Here is a 16060-nt window from a genome sequence, read left to right as displayed (position 1 = left end):
AAATTTTGTAATTTTATAAAGCCAAATTCAAATTGCTCACGATTAAAAAATTGAAAATTTCAAATACCAATATCTTTCTCATTAGACTTCTGACCCGAGTGTTTCAAGTATAAAAACGTTCTGCTATGCGGTCCGCAACTTATCCTGGTATTATTTTAGGCGTAAAAACTAATAAAAAGATTCAGCAGCGCAAAAACTATATTCGAATGTGTCGGTAAAACAGATGACTTTAGCATCCTCCTTTGAACGTATCAAGGACAACTTTACTTTACGGAGCGACGTGCATAGCAATATATGGCGAGTAACAAAATTGCGAAAGAAAAATGCGATAAAATGAAATGCATACCTTAATCTGTCAGACCAGATCGTACCTGAGGGATGGCCGACGAAAATCCAGCGCTTCGAGATCCGACGGCTCTCGTCTACAGAGCGAACAGAAAGCGCACTGCAGGGTATTTTTAAACGCTTCTCGAAAGTCGCGATTAAAATACGCATAGATCAATGGATTTAACGCTGAATTCGTGTACCCAATCCAAAATAGAATCGCAATTACGATGTCGGGACACGGACAAGTCTCGCCGCAAAGCGCTGTAATCACGTACCTAACAATTGAATTAATAATTATTTGTCTCTACAATACACACGTGGAAAATACAAGGGCGGAAGATTAATTATCGTCAAATTTCTCGAAAGCAGTGAGAAATGTGAGTGCCAATTTATTCAAACTTAATGTTTATACTTTATATCTCTAATGCAAATTATATAATTTCCGTGAAGAAATAGAATTGATAAACACTTGTGTTTTATCAAATTTTATGTTGGGTAAACCGTTATTGTTCAATTAGATGGTTCAATCGGAAAGAACACATAGAAATCAAATTAGAAACGTTAGATAAATATCTTTTACAATTTTGTGCAAAAAAATCAGAGCTACAAATGGCAAATAATATTGGTTACAAATTGATAAATGTAATTCAGCCACAATTCTCTCTCTCTCTCTCTCTCTCTCTCTCTCTCTCTCTCTCTCTCTCTCTCTCTCTCTCTCTCTCTCTCTCTCTCTCTCGCTCTCTCTCGCTCTCTTTGTCTCTTTCATTTTCTTACTCAATTATCTTCACGTGCCTCTTATCAGAATACACGTGTATGCATGAAATTAAAATATCCAATTTAAAGGAAAAACATTATTATTCTTAACTTTTACAAGCAACTGTGGCAACAACATTTTTTTTGTCATATATGAAAAAATGGACTCTGCTTATTCATACCTTGATAGCCAATACATAACGAATTATCTTTTTCGCAAAGTCGTATCTAGATTTTACATAACGCTTTTTCTGAATAAGCATTTAAACGGAAAATATATTGCATAAAATCGCGATAAAACCATGCGAAAGAGATCAGTTGATAAGTCAATACACAGACACATTGAATAATGTATATGTAGTTGCAAAGTATCCGGACTCTCTCAAAAGTAACTGAAAAAATTTCCAACTTCCTGACTTTTTGTTTTTCTTAAAAACGGAATGGGCAAAATTGTTATGTCACATCTTTGATGCTTTAATCTGATGAAATATCGTCACCGTGCGCGAAATGAAATATTGACGAATCTATTGCCATCTGTGAAAAATTACGGAGAGCAATTACGACCGCTGTGATCGAAAATACATGAAAATGAATAAATTTCGAGCACATTAATACGCAATATTTTACTAAGAGACTTGGACAGAAACACATACCAAAGAAAAAATGGTAACCAGCAAAGGATGAAGGTACCCATAATAATACTCAGCGTTCTTGCAGCTTTGTGTTCTCTCTTCATCTTCATCATATGTTTATCTTTCGTGGGTGTGTGTAAATGCTCGGTGTTGATCTCATTTAAGGTTAAAGTCTTTGACGATCCGGCACTGTTGAGTTCCCCATTTAAATTATTGAGATCCTTACTCGGTCTGTGGCTGAGCAACATGGCGTTGCCCATTCGGTTGTGCATCTGCTTCTCCTGCTTGTTAGCCTCTTTGAATATAGCAAAGTACGTGACCGCCATGATGGTGCACGGTATCCAGAAAGATATGCTCGATGACAGTATAGCGTATATCCTGTTGACCTTAAACTCACAGAGTTCCGGGTGCTCGTTCCTGTGCATGCTGTTCTCCTCCGTGGTGTACCAGCCGCAGAAGATCGGCACGAAGGAAATGATGGCCGGCGACACCCAGCAGGCCAGTAGCATAAACGCCACCACTCGCTTCGTCATGTTGATGGGATACCTAAGCGGCTTGACGATCGCGTAATATCTATCCACCGAGATGCACATCAGATGGAGTATCGAGCTGGTGCTAAAGTAGACGTCTAAGGAATTCCAAACGTCGCACATGAAGTAGCCGAAAAGCCACCTGCCGGTCACCTGGACGCTGGCGTTGAAGGTCATCGCGAACATGGCCACCAGCATATCCGCCAGCGCGAGCGAGACTACGAAATAGTTGGTGATGATTCGTAGTTTTCTGTGCCGCATCACGGACACCATCACCAGCAGATTGCCGAACAGCGCCGTGGTGATGATCGAGCCGAGGATGCAGATCTTGACGATCGCCGAGGGCAGGTCTGACCAGTTGACCACCTCGGTTACGTTCACCTCGGTGTTATTGGCATAAGGATTCTCCTCGGTCGAAGTGACGTCCAGCAGCGGTGTCACGTCGAACGAGGAAATCTCGGCCGGATCAAACGTCGTTTCCGCGGTCATGCTCGCCTAATGGCGAGTTGACGACGGTGTCGTCGTCACCGCACGTCGACCGTCTCTCCTGTCGGTGGTAGAGTTTCAGGAAAGTGACTTTAGGTAACGGAAGTCCCGACTAGCTGACGCAGCTGACAATTGGCGTTCATCTTCAGTCTGGACGGGGCAACGATCGCTTCTCCATCCTTCTGTTCGTGAGATCCTGCGGCCGGCGTAATCGACGAGTCTCACCAAGTGTAGGTAAAGAGGCTTATTTGAAAGGAACATGAAGCTTGCAACAGAACTTTGACGATGCTGTCATACATATACATTCTTCAGAATCTGTAAATGAAACACAGAAAAACCCTCTTGAGAAAATCCAGACATTCTTTCACGCTTGAAATCTGCTATCGCAGTCAAACTAATGTGTATCTACTTGAAACATATTTATTAAATTATTAAATATTTCTCTCTGTTATAGATACGGTAATTATTTTCTAACTGAAGATTATGATATTACGAATATGTTTGATAAATTCAGCACTGCAAAATCGAGGAGTAATCTGGATTCGTTTCTATAAATTTACTTGTATATAATTATTTATGTAACATAAAATAACATAAAAGGAACTAAGTAATTTTTCACGCAGGAGAAGATTCAATAACTGGTATTGCATGTGAGAAAATAGAAAATAAATAGAAAATTATCGGAAATAATGCGTAAGAAAGAGTTTACCAAGTTTGCATTTTAATAATTTCTCGTTCAAGAAATGTAATGACGTAATTTGCAATAAATTCTTCAGTGGCAATTAGGTGCAACACAAATTAAAGGACTTTACGAGAAAAGAAACGGCAACCAAGCGCATAACTTAAGCTGTACTTCAGATTGACGATTTATTATTTAAAATGATCTCTCAAAACAACGAGAAAGAATTATATATATGAGAATATTAAATGCTATTCAATTACACGCGCACACGCGCGCGCGCGCGCGCGTGCACAAATAGGTATACACTTATAAATTTATCGATTAAAAATTTAAATCCTACATCTCGATAGGTTTTCGCAATCCTTTTTATTTATTCTCTAGATGGTCTGCTCAGTTTGCGCACAATTGTGATGTAAATCATAGATATCGTATACAACATAAATAAACATTAGATGTAATAGACGATTCACATGCGAGCCTTCGGCATATAGACTCTTCGATTGCTGTATTCCTTCCAGATTCGCATATCAACTGGTACGGCAGTTTTCCATTCGTTTCTACTTAAAATGAGGACACGTCGGAAGAGAGCTGGCAACCTTCAATAGAACGTCCTCTCTCTCCTCTCTCTCTCTCTCTCCTCTTCCCCTGTTTCTTTTTCCCTCCCCTACATCTTTCTCGGTTACTGTTCTTCTTTCTTTTCCCTCTTTGCATCTTTCTGTCTCTTTCCCCGACATAGTAGTCATGTGGCGACAGTGCTGTGTCAAGTGCACTCTCGTTGAGCCCATGTAATTTATGATCCGCTATTTTTGCGGTATATTTAGGTCAATTATTCCAGCAGTAGCGTCGGTCGGCCGTGAAGAAGACCGAGAGAAACGCTGCCACTCAACCACTCAAAGATGCAATTTTTATTCTTGAAACAAACTAATACCGCACCGACATTATGCTAATATTGTCGAAATCAAGAACGCGATGAAAGAAGTAGACCGAGTTAATGGAGAAAAAAAATTATTACACACCATTAATCGCACGTAATACCCAATTTATGAGGAATGGAGTTATTTGGAGTTAAACCGAGTAGCAATGTTTCATTAACGCGCCAATAATGGTTCGATTTCAATTTTCATCTAACTCTCAGCGGTGATATTTTTCGCAATTGCACGATTACTGCGGAGAAATTTTTCGGCAATGGACAAAATTGCTCCGCGTCATCTAATCGCCTTGCTTTAATATAAACATCCATGATACGAGCAATGAATACTTAAAACTTTCCGGTTGCAAATTTAATTGGACGAATTTCGTTTATATACGTGTGCACATGTGATCGCAGTAATATAAATTGATTTAGACAATTATACGATGGCTTAATTGTGAACGTAAAAAAAGTAAACGCATATACATACATGAATAACGTATTGCCGTAAACGTTGTTATTAAATGGAAATTTAGATATACGCAGTGCACCGCGACAAACGAATGTAATATATTAATGAAAATCAACAGGTGGCACGCAAAAGTGTAATTAAGAGAATCAAATTTTACTTCAATATTAATTTATATTCTCTTCTTGTGTATACATCTATCGATATCATATTCATGCATCTTTCTTCAACTGTCAATTGTATTTTTCGTACAACGAGAGATAGAGAAGCGTAAGATTGGCAAGATTTAAAGACGAAATGTTACAGGATAAAAGATTATATTGTGATATAAATTAATTAATTAATTAAATTGTTATTAAATCTCTCTCTCTCTCTCTCTCTCATCATATGACGTATAGATGGATGTAACAGCAATGGCGTGTACTACAATCATCTTATCAAGAAATTAGAAAAACCGTTGGTGAATATTGTTGCACCTGCTGCTTGTAGAAACGTTACAGTCATTTGATGCTATTCCACTATTGATACAAGCAGCGAAAACGATTTCTATTCTTCAGTGCCTTTGATAAAATTATTTATATATCTAATATATATGAATACTTGTGAGAAAGATCGGAACGCACATCTCGTTTATGCGGCAGAGAATCGCATCACGTAACAATGCCGGGCATGTAAATCGCATGCAGGCGTCTATTGAATATAAGTAGAATTCTCGACGCTAAGGCTGGCCAAGGGCAGACCTCACAGAATTCGAAAGCTCAATGATGAGTCTCGGCCTCGTATCTTACTGTTCTCAGTATAATGAGAATTTCTCGCATTTTCGAGCGTTTGTATCGGTACCGATGTCATTTCGTATAATCGACCGTAATACTTTGTCGAAACTTTATAAAATTAATAAACTTGTATTATATGAATACTTTGTCGGCAGGTTGTATTAGTAAAACGCCTAAATGTATTAGTAATAGTTTACAGAATGCTTATTCAACAAGTATAGTATACGCTGGAATAGTTTGCACAGGTAAATTGCCTGAATAAGTTAATAAGCCCAAAAAATTCTTAAATTATAAGAAGATTTATATTAAATATTTTTATCACCTATCATAACCTTTTTTTCATATATTGCCTACATCGTAATTTAATTTACGATACATTAATAATTTAATTAATTAAAACATTGAGATATTAAGTCCTACCGAATTTTCTTGCCATCTACTAACATTCTGCATGCTTGTACTCGGTTCCAAATAGCCAAATAGAGCACGGTAAATTGCTCATTAGTTTCATCCACGATAATTATGATCATTTCAATGCTTTGAGCCTACGAGCTCTTTCGAATGTCATTTCTCTTGAGTGAAAGATACTCATTTAAAATTTTTTGAATAACTTATGTAATCATAATTGTTTTTATAATGTTTTATCTTCAAATAACGTCAAGTTTTCAGTATTTTTGATAAAATTATATATATGTGTGTGTGTGTGTGTGTGTGTGTGTGTGTATGAATAGTTATGAGAAAGATATACCATACTTTACCTAATTTAAAAAAGCTTGGGACTCTCTGTCCACAAAGAAATCTTGCTTGTCACAAAATGTTACCTGTCGAAAAATTTCGTTGTTGACTTTTTCCTTTATTTTTTAAGCAGGTACAAGTAGTATCACGATTTTCGCCATTTGTCAGGGGAACCGCCGAGGGATACGTAGGCTTAATACGCGATTCTCATCGCGTACGCCGAAACCCTCCCGAAACGTGAATAGCATTCATAAGTCATCCAACAATATAAAAATTGCCATTTTAGTTCAGCAATTTCCTTCCACTGGTCCCCCCCCCCCCCGCATATTCTGTCATTTTAGCGAAAATAACAACTTGATTTACCTGATTTTGGTAACATGCACAGAAAAATGCGGATTGACGACTTTCGAACTTGTTCAGATTTTATTCTCAATAACATTGAATATATGAGGAGTCTTCATTTAATCCATTCTTTTTCACATACACACGCGCGCGCACAAACATACATTTTAGTTGCATTTTTAGTATGTTATTTTCATATCATTTACTTTTTACTTCGTCTCTTACTGTTACTTGCACTTTTTGAAGATTTTTATGTAAATGACGTAATCTTATTATTTTTATAATACCTTTTCCAAAAGGGATAAAACACAACGATACTTCAGTGTTCTATTGCATTTGAAAGGCGATTATAAATAAAACTTTTAGAAATCTCCTAAATCTCTTTTATTTTATGATATTCTCAATAATAAAATATCTTGTAAGGAAGAAGAAGGGGATTTTTAGTAGGCAATACGAAAGCAATCATATCGTTCCATCGTATTCACTAATTCCATCGTTTTTTCTTTCAGCCATAATTTAACTTTAACAATCTTGAATATTTACACAATGTATTTAATGTAAATCTTATCTTTACAAGTTAAAAGATATATAGAAAAATAATAAATATCATAATGCATGTATACACATATACATATTATATTTTTATATATTTTTCAGTACATATAATTTATACAAATGGATTTTAAAGAGAAATTGTACATTGTGGATAAATATAGTAAAAAGTGCTTTCTGAAATGTAAAGTTTTATAAAACTTTATTAAATGTATATCGTATGATTAAAATGCGAGTTTGTAGCTCGTAAACAGATTATTATGTCCATCATTATTGATGCAAAATGTTTTCTTAAAACACTACTTTCCTTATCTGCAGTCACTTAACATTTTTTACAAGATAAGACGTCGGTGTCATTATACATTTATGCAAAATACGTCCACCAAACAGGAATTCTTAGTAAAATTTCATGGAAACTTGTCATTGTTAAAAATGCATTAAATAAAGGTATATACACTCAAAAGGGTTAATGTATTCTTTTAGAAAACACGTATTTTGTAAGACTGCAAATAGCTCACTAAAAATAAGGCCCGTTTATTATTGAAACTTGCGATTATGTTTATGTTCTACAATATATTGTGCCATATCTGTAGACATTCGGAAATTCGTAATAGAACATTGTCTTTCCCTTTTGCTTGTATATTCAACGCGTCCAGTTAGAACGAAGCTCATATTAGATTGTCTCATAAGTTTCTTTCGTTATTTAAAAAAAATGTTATCTTACCAAATTTACAAAACGGCCAAGTTTCATTGTAATATAAAATATATATCCCATTCTGTTCAATAATCTTCGTTCATCTCTCCTGAAGCTTTATCACGCCTTTCTTCTGGAACATTTTCTTATTTACAAATTAATAAAATTGGTATGGCTCGTATGCGATAAACACAAATTTGAAGGAATAAAGGACTAAGAGCCGTGACCGGGTATTAGTGTCTAAATATTTTATTCTAAATTTATTGCGAAAAAAATATCACCTCAGCCAGGGTATGAACCTGGACCTCCCTCTCGCTAGCAACCCTGGCTGAGGTGATATTTTTTCGCAATAAATTTAGAATTAAATATTTAGACACTAACACTCCGTCACGGCTCTTAGTCCGTTATTCCCTCACATTTTTTATTTACTGGCAAAAATTCATCGTGGCAATTCTTTTATATCACTCATTTTCGCTAATTTACTTTTAACGAAGGGAATTTTTTAATGAAAGGAACAGATAGTCGGACGGTGAGTAGAAAACATAGCCTGGTAACTGTTCAGAAACTGATAAACAGACAAGATGTTATTTTCCATCATGGCTACGTCAGGCTACGCGTATCTTTGTTTGATTGGGATGTTTTGCCTCTGCATTCTCTGGACCTTGCTCCGTTCGATTATTATCTGTTCCTTTTGCTAAAAAATTCCCTCCGCCAAGCAAAATTTGCCAATATGAATAATATCAAAAAATCACCTCGATGAGTATTTTACTGGTAAAATTAACGTTCTGGGAAACGAAACATTATGCTCTGCCTCTGGAGAGGTGGAAGAGGATTATTGAACAGAGTGGGACATACGTATTACGATAAAATTTGCCGTTTTGAAAATGTCGTACGGAAAAATATTAGAAAAAGAAGCGGAAGAAACTTGTGGGGTTTATCTAATAGTTACAGTCGTTGTCTTTTTGCAGACATGATAAAAGAAAGATCGGTTTGGTGATAGTCAGGCATTTGCAATTGCAGTGCACTCTAATAGCATTACAAAAGTTAAATTAAAAGAAATATTATTATAGCAATCACAAAAGCTGAAACTAGTTTATTTTTCAATTCCACTTCTCAACTCCGTTTACAAAAACACTGTGCCGTTTTTATATTATAATTCTTGACGTCATATCATAAAGAATATGGAAATATTATAATTGTTAATTTTTCAGTCATTTCTTATAACGAAACTCAGAAAGCCATGTAAGAATTAATACGTGTACGTTTGTGTGTGTGTGTGTGTGTGTGTGTGTGTGTGTGTTTGTATATGCAGGTATGTTAGATATATCAAGCAATAAAGTAGCTTTTAATATGCTTGAATACTGCGTAAATGACCAACATTTTGATATAGAACATAGACTACGAACACGTCAAGATAAAATCTCTTTTGTTATTTATTGCTATTGTACGAGGTTAAAAATTTATTATTTATTTCGCGAAAAATTTTACGATTAGGTAACACGAAGGCTAAAGAAATATTTTAGTCCCTTCGTAGATCTTTGTCTTTAAGGTTTCCACAATGCAACGGAGGACAACGTACGCCGCTGCTCTTCCATCGAGTAATTCTAATGTATAATTTTATCGGGCGCGCTTACTTAGAGCGGGCCGAGCTTGCGTTTCCGTAAATAATACAGCTTGTTGTTGCGACACTGACCTTCGATCGAGAAGCTAGGATTGTCGTGATTCTACATTGAGTGCGCTGCCAATTCATGCCAAAGACCACTGACGGGTCTGGCTTCCGCACTGGCTTGGCTACACGCTTGGCAGCGGGTGTGCGTCTGTGTGTGTGTGACGTTTGGGTGCCGTGTGTTTCATGTGAGAAATTTGGTTACGGACGTAGCTTTCTTCCGTTAGTGATCGTCTAGCTGAAATTTTCCACGGATGTGCACTTCGTGAAATCGTCAGGTCATCGATAAAGCGTATAGAACGGCGGCAAATCGATGCTCGCCTAACACAAACCTCGAAGTGTGCCAAATGTCCAAGCTTCATTATCCGCTACAGCTAGTTTTTGTTTCCGTCCTACTTTACGTTATGTAACATACGACGGCTATACATATATCGTTATGGATGCTCGTTTCGTGTTCAAAACTTTATTGTTAAACAAACACTTTAATAAAGAACGAAAGTCAACAAGAACACTTAAAATATGATTAACGTCAGGACCTTATTACATATTTGTGTTTATTTATTTTGCAAGAATTTTAATTATTAATACGCAGAAAGATCAAATCCAAATTGAAGAGAAGCTTATATTAAGACTAAAGTGATGTGGTTCGAAATGTCTTATACATACATAGTAGATGATGACCAACCAAAAATTATTTATTAGAGCGCGATGCTCGACATGAAGATACATTTCGTATAAATATAAAATTAACTCTGTTTAATACAAAATATTAAATACAACCCGTTTATTATAAAAGTTTAAAAGTATAATACAAAAGTGTCAAAATTCAAATTTTCCTTTCGACTAGAAAATGTATTCTAATTTTTTTCATTATTCTAAGCTCAATACGATTAATGAAACGCGTGACACGGTTAGCAAATAGACAGAGAGAGAGAGAGAGAGAGAGAGAGAGAGAGAGAGAGAGAGAGAGAGAGAGAGAGAGAGGAGGTTATTATTGGAAAACTAAATTCTAAAGTTTTGTAGTTACAAAGTTCGCAAGATTGCTTAACGATAGATTGCATTCGCAGTCACGGTCTTCGTCTTCGATAAAGAGAATTATCGGGGAAATGTCTTACAAAGATGTTGAGTAAAATTTCTTCTGCGATTAAAATTACCGATAAACGAACGCTCTGTGATATGACGTCCTTTGCACGATTAAATTGCAATTTGTGCAATTAAATTTCGTGGTATTAGATATGGTCGTCCAGATAATTATTTTGATGTCTTACCTCGGGTACAACACGTACAACATGTACCGCATTGCATTATAATAAATAATTGCATCTTCGTCTTCTTATTGCCATATAGCTTCTCGTTTCTCCCATTCTTTCGATTAATAATTCCATTGCGTTATATAATAGTATTTTGTTGTTCGCTTTGTCTTCTATCGTTCAAATTTATTCCCATTCGTGACAAACTCTGCTTGTATTGCGGAAGATACTTTATTTTGCTGAACTTTGCGTACTTTGAAAATTGATAATAGATTGCAGCTTCGATGTTATATTATAATGGTGGAAATATTAGCGGAGAACTATAAGCCATGCACAGAGTAGTTAAACATGTAATTTCCAATAATTTGTTGATTTCCCCCGCGGCTGTCCGGACTGTTCCTCTCGATTGTGTTAACGCGAATTTTATCAACTGATATTTTATATAAACCCAGTGGTACAACTAAAAAGCGGGTGATTTCTCAGAAAAGGTTAAAGCAAAATTATTCTTACAAGCCGTTATTTAAAAAATCTTAAAACATCAGCACACGAAAACATTATCATTTTTTCATATAATTTCTGTGTAATCAGTTTTCTTATGGGAGACATCGTGCTATCAAAATAATATGAACGATACACCGTGGACATAACTTGAAAGATATATTCAACGTGTAAAAGCAATAAAAATGATTTGGATATATAAAGCTTGATTTCTGTATTTTAGTGTCATTACAGTATATGTAGTTATATATTAAATGGCGTAACTAACTTTTCGTGTGCCCTGTCCAAGATTTTATTTTCGGACTCCTCAATTTTTTGGGGAAAAATACAATAAAACAAATATGATACTGTGAATAAATTGTTGCGTCGCGAGATCGAGCAATCACTATACCGTTCAATAACGCAAATTCAAAGTTGAAGAATTTGAAAATTTGAGAAATGTAAAATTTTGAAATGCTAAATTTTTTGTTGCTTCCATTTTGGGGCCCTTTTACGTCTTGGACCTTGCGCCTGTGCACCTGTTGCACGTGCCTAGTTACGGTACTGTGTTAAATATCGGCTTACTTTGAAAAAACTCAAGGCAAGAATATCAAAGTGATATTTTTCGGCTGAATATTTTCGAAGCTCAAAACTTATTGTCATCGATTTCTTGTTTGAATGTTTTTTATATGATCTGATTTTGTTAACGATTTGTTTAACATGTTGGCAAAGTATGTACACAGTGTCGCATAAATTTTAAATAAACTGATAAATAATATTGTACTATAAGAGGATTAAAAATTTAGCGATTTTTATACGGCTACGTATAATGAGAGAATAAAATCGAATACCGTAGTAGTTTAATTTGTAACGGAAATTTTAGCCTGAAAACAATTGAAAATAAAAATAAAGTTAAATGGAATTGATGTTTATACATACAAATATCTTTTTGTTATTCTACAATCAAAATTGTATTACACTAAAATTGCACATAAGGTTATATATCACGTATATCAAATATCATACTAGCACAAATACCATAGACATTTATAAACGCACGTGTGCGCGCGCCCGCGCGCACCTACTCATGTAAAATAAAAAGTATTGATGAAAATAAATTTATTTCAACTATCCATAGCAATAAGTCACGTACGGTGTGTACGAACGACGGTCGAAATAAAATAACGCAATATTATAACGTAAATCTACTTAGCCAATATTGATTTACAACGTGAGTCATTTACATATGTCGTATATAAATAAATAAAGTTTCAATGTATACTCGTTAGCTAAATTTAGATGTTCAAAAATAAGCATTAGTGCCTGACATAATGCCTCAATGTAATATTGGTTTGAATTCGACATTGAAGTCAATTTTTAAGCATTGACACAAATTGTGTACAAAAATTTTGATAGTTGCAATAATGAAAAATTCAATGCACACTCATATTTCATTTTAGTAACACTAGTAGTGATTATGTGAAATGTTTATGTAAAATTCCAGTAAATTAAGGTGTATGAACAACGAAGTTTAAACCTGACATCTCGAGTTACAAACGCGCATTTTAATTATGTAACAGTTATTTGTCAAATTACAAAATTCTAAGTACACATTTACGTTTCATAATCGATAAACATCCGATAGAAATATCCGTCAAGCATTCGTTGTAAAGCGCACCGCATGTATGGGTTTTCGATGAATCATTCAGCGATTAATTGAAAAGCCGCAGATCGCGTAGAAAATTGCAACCATCTACTTGCAACAAGCATCAGAAAGTTTATTAATTAGCAACGTAGAAAAAATTTATTTAAAAAGTATTGATAAATCTTAACGGTACGACAAGCACGACAGAATTCGGTTCTGTATTTATTGCTTTTCAAACTTGCAAATGTTTTATATACAATCGAAAAGGTATCCTATATTTTTTTAATATTATACTTTATTATTATTGTTTTACACGCCATATTTTGTATCTATTGTAATTCCATTTCCCAATCGCTTATTCTTATGTCTACCACACACATGTATGTGTATCCAAAGTTAGTGTAATAAATTTGGGAAATATTTCAATGCAAAAATTAAGTTAACGTTGCACTGTTAGAAAGTGCTTTCTAATTACATTCATTATAGCAATCGTTATATCGTAATGATCATTGTTTAATTTTGAGTGCACTCTGTTTGTGTCTGTGCGTAATGAAAAAAAAAGAGTAAATTAAAACTATACTCTCTATTTCTTTATATTTTACAAAATTCTTGCCTTCCTTCTAGCCTTTCATCTTTCTTGCCTAAATTTTCTCTCTTCTTTTCCCCATGTCATCCTCTCAAAACCATCTCTCTATCGATTACCTACGTTTCGCTATCCGTGATTTGATTTTTAATGTCGTATGCATATATGGTTTAAGTATGGCGCGCGCGTACATATACATATGCGTATGCACGCGCGCGCGCGCGCGCGTGTGTGTGTGTGTGTATGTATGGGTGTGTAGAATCAGATATTATAATTCATTATATAGCGTAGTTACGTAGAGACACGCGCGTGCAGACACGTTTTCTACAAAACTGCAATAATTAAAACATGCTGGAATTGGAAAATCTAGTTACATGCGTCCTCATCCAGTAGCTGCAATGCAGGTCGCGCGCGTCGTAGGGCAGCGATCGATTTAACGAGCGTGGGTACTGAGGTACGTGGTGCTTAATACCCTTGAATGCAAAATTTGTAATTCGACCTTCGCGCTGACGGGCTCTCAAAATAGATAATCGAATGCGCCTGTTTATTTTCGGTCGTTCTTAATTATATAAATAGAATGTCATTACTCGATCCAAGGGAAGCGACTCGCGGAGAGATATGCACATGTTTCGCATTAGAATATCATCTCGCCTGTGCGTAAACGTACCGTATTATTATATTGTGTCATCGCGATAAAATAAAATGCAAAGGGAAAGGAATCTCGCGACAAAATGCCCGAAGACCTTTCGTTAAAGGAATTTTTTTCTCTCTCAACATACATAAAATGTACATACAAATATTTTAAAAGAATCTTTTAAATACCTTGTATTTAAATACGTATACTTCGAGGCATCCTTATAGTTTCAGATCTGTACCTTAGCTAAATAATTGTTTTCACATTTTCATGGCCACTTTTACATAAAGTCACTCATAACTTTTAATAACAGCATTATATTTACCATAATTTTTCCGTTTCGTCATTTTACGTACAAGCACCTACAATTAGTTCTGCGATAGCATACTTATTCGAGAAAGATAGCCTCTCTGCTTTGTTTCCCTCCCGTCGTAGGAAAACACGTTCCAAAGTATGTAAGTGCTCGCGATTTTGTGAGTTATCCGTAGACGAAAGAGAGATCGAACGCGAGAGATTGTTGTATAAACAATTGCAAATTACATGGGGCAGAAACACCTTGAAAACACAGGACTCGTGAGGTTCGAGATAATAAGTGCCGCCGCCGCCGCGCGGAATGTTGAATATTTTCGAGCGCTCGCGCGTATGAACACTGAGGTAGAAACCTTGAGACGTTGCAATTGAATAACGCCACGTTGGTTACGCAAGAGACCGTCGCATCGACGGTAAGATTGCTGTAGCGAAGAATGCGTTATGCCATGCCTCACGTTTGTTTCCATACTGTTACAATCAGAACAGTGGCCGAGATCGGCACTGATTGCGAGACGCGCTATACATCGGCGTTTCGTTTTTCACCGTTGTACTCGATCGCAATTGTTTTCCACGCTGTATTACTTTATCACACAGTGGACATTCAAACTGACATCTCCGTTGCAGCTTGATTAATCTTACCGAGCAAACCTACACTTTCACTCAAGGAGTACCGTTCAATCCATAAAATCTCACACGAGTTCTATGTAGTGGAGATAATTTTATTTCGGTCCTAAGATTTTCAATATAGAATCACTAATCCTCTAATGATTAATTAACCCGTTGTTCTATATCGTAAAAAAAAGTATAAATTAGTTATTTAATATTTATTATACATTTGTGTTGACTTATTAACTCATTGATATTTTCTTAGAGACCATCAACTCTTCGAGCAACAGAGAATGCAAATGATAAAACTTACTGTGAGCTAATTTGAAGGTTTTGGTTCACGATATAACGCGATATGATTACATATCCCGTTACTGTGTCATAAAATAGCAATTCTTTTACTTTAAGTTTACAATTGTACTACAACCTTTCTGTAAATTTAATTGTATAGTGATATATTTCAGGTACATTTGAATACAGTTATGAAATAAGACTTTTATCTGTATTGTTGTACAATTAGTCGAATTGTCGTCAAGTTCTGTGTTGAGAAATAAAATTGCCGAATAATTTATTAATTAGAAAAGTCCGGAAATTATTAATCCTATCGCTGTTCTGTATTACCTTATTTTTAAGTTTAACATACGTACACACTGTTGAAATGTTCAAGGTAGAAATGAGAAAAAGATTTCAACTACAATATATACATATATCACGTTTTCACTTGTTGGACAAATTGCAATCTAAAACAAAATTTGCGTGTAAATATATTAGCAAATTAATCATAGACTTGTAAAAAAAACAAGTGACTTTAGAGCAATTGCTACAATAAAATCAATTGTCCCCGTAAAACTCATTGAAAACTTCATCTTTCGTTAATCTTTACACGGTACACTTACTTTTGCTATTGTGTAATTAGATAGGTATTTTTATATGCTTTTACTGCGACATTTGCACTGATCGTGTTAATATGTAATAATACATATGTATATTAATGTGAGTTAATTA

General features: G+C 35.2%; 1 protein-coding gene across 4 annotated transcripts in view; it reads right to left on the bottom strand.

The window, feature by feature from the left end:
* LOC105566710 (octopamine receptor beta-2R-like) overlaps positions 1-16060 on the bottom strand; it is a 47991-nt gene that overhangs the window by 17162 nt on the left and 14769 nt on the right. For 3 of the 4 annotated variants that reach the window (XM_012020921.1, XM_012020922.1, XM_012020923.1), the window contains exons 2-3: positions 1734-3043; positions 372-602 (exon numbers count right to left, since the gene is read on the bottom strand). In XM_012020921.1, coding sequence (XP_011876311.1) covers positions 372-602; positions 1734-2731 — 1229 coding nt within the window. In that variant the 5' untranslated portion in view covers positions 2732-3043. Of the gene's footprint in view, positions 1-346; positions 603-1733; positions 3044-16060 lie in introns of all 4 variants that reach the window. The other variant, XM_012020924.1, reaches the window with a different exon arrangement.

This window comes from Vollenhovia emeryi, unplaced genomic scaffold, assembly GCF_000949405.1.
Source record: "Vollenhovia emeryi isolate VEMERY1.0 unplaced genomic scaffold, V.emery_V1.0 DF939142.1, whole genome shotgun sequence".
NCBI classification, from domain to species: Eukaryota; Metazoa; Arthropoda; class Insecta; order Hymenoptera; family Formicidae; genus Vollenhovia; species Vollenhovia emeryi.
Note: the sequence above shows the minus strand (reverse complement) of the source record. Positions and strands in the feature narration are given on the sequence as shown.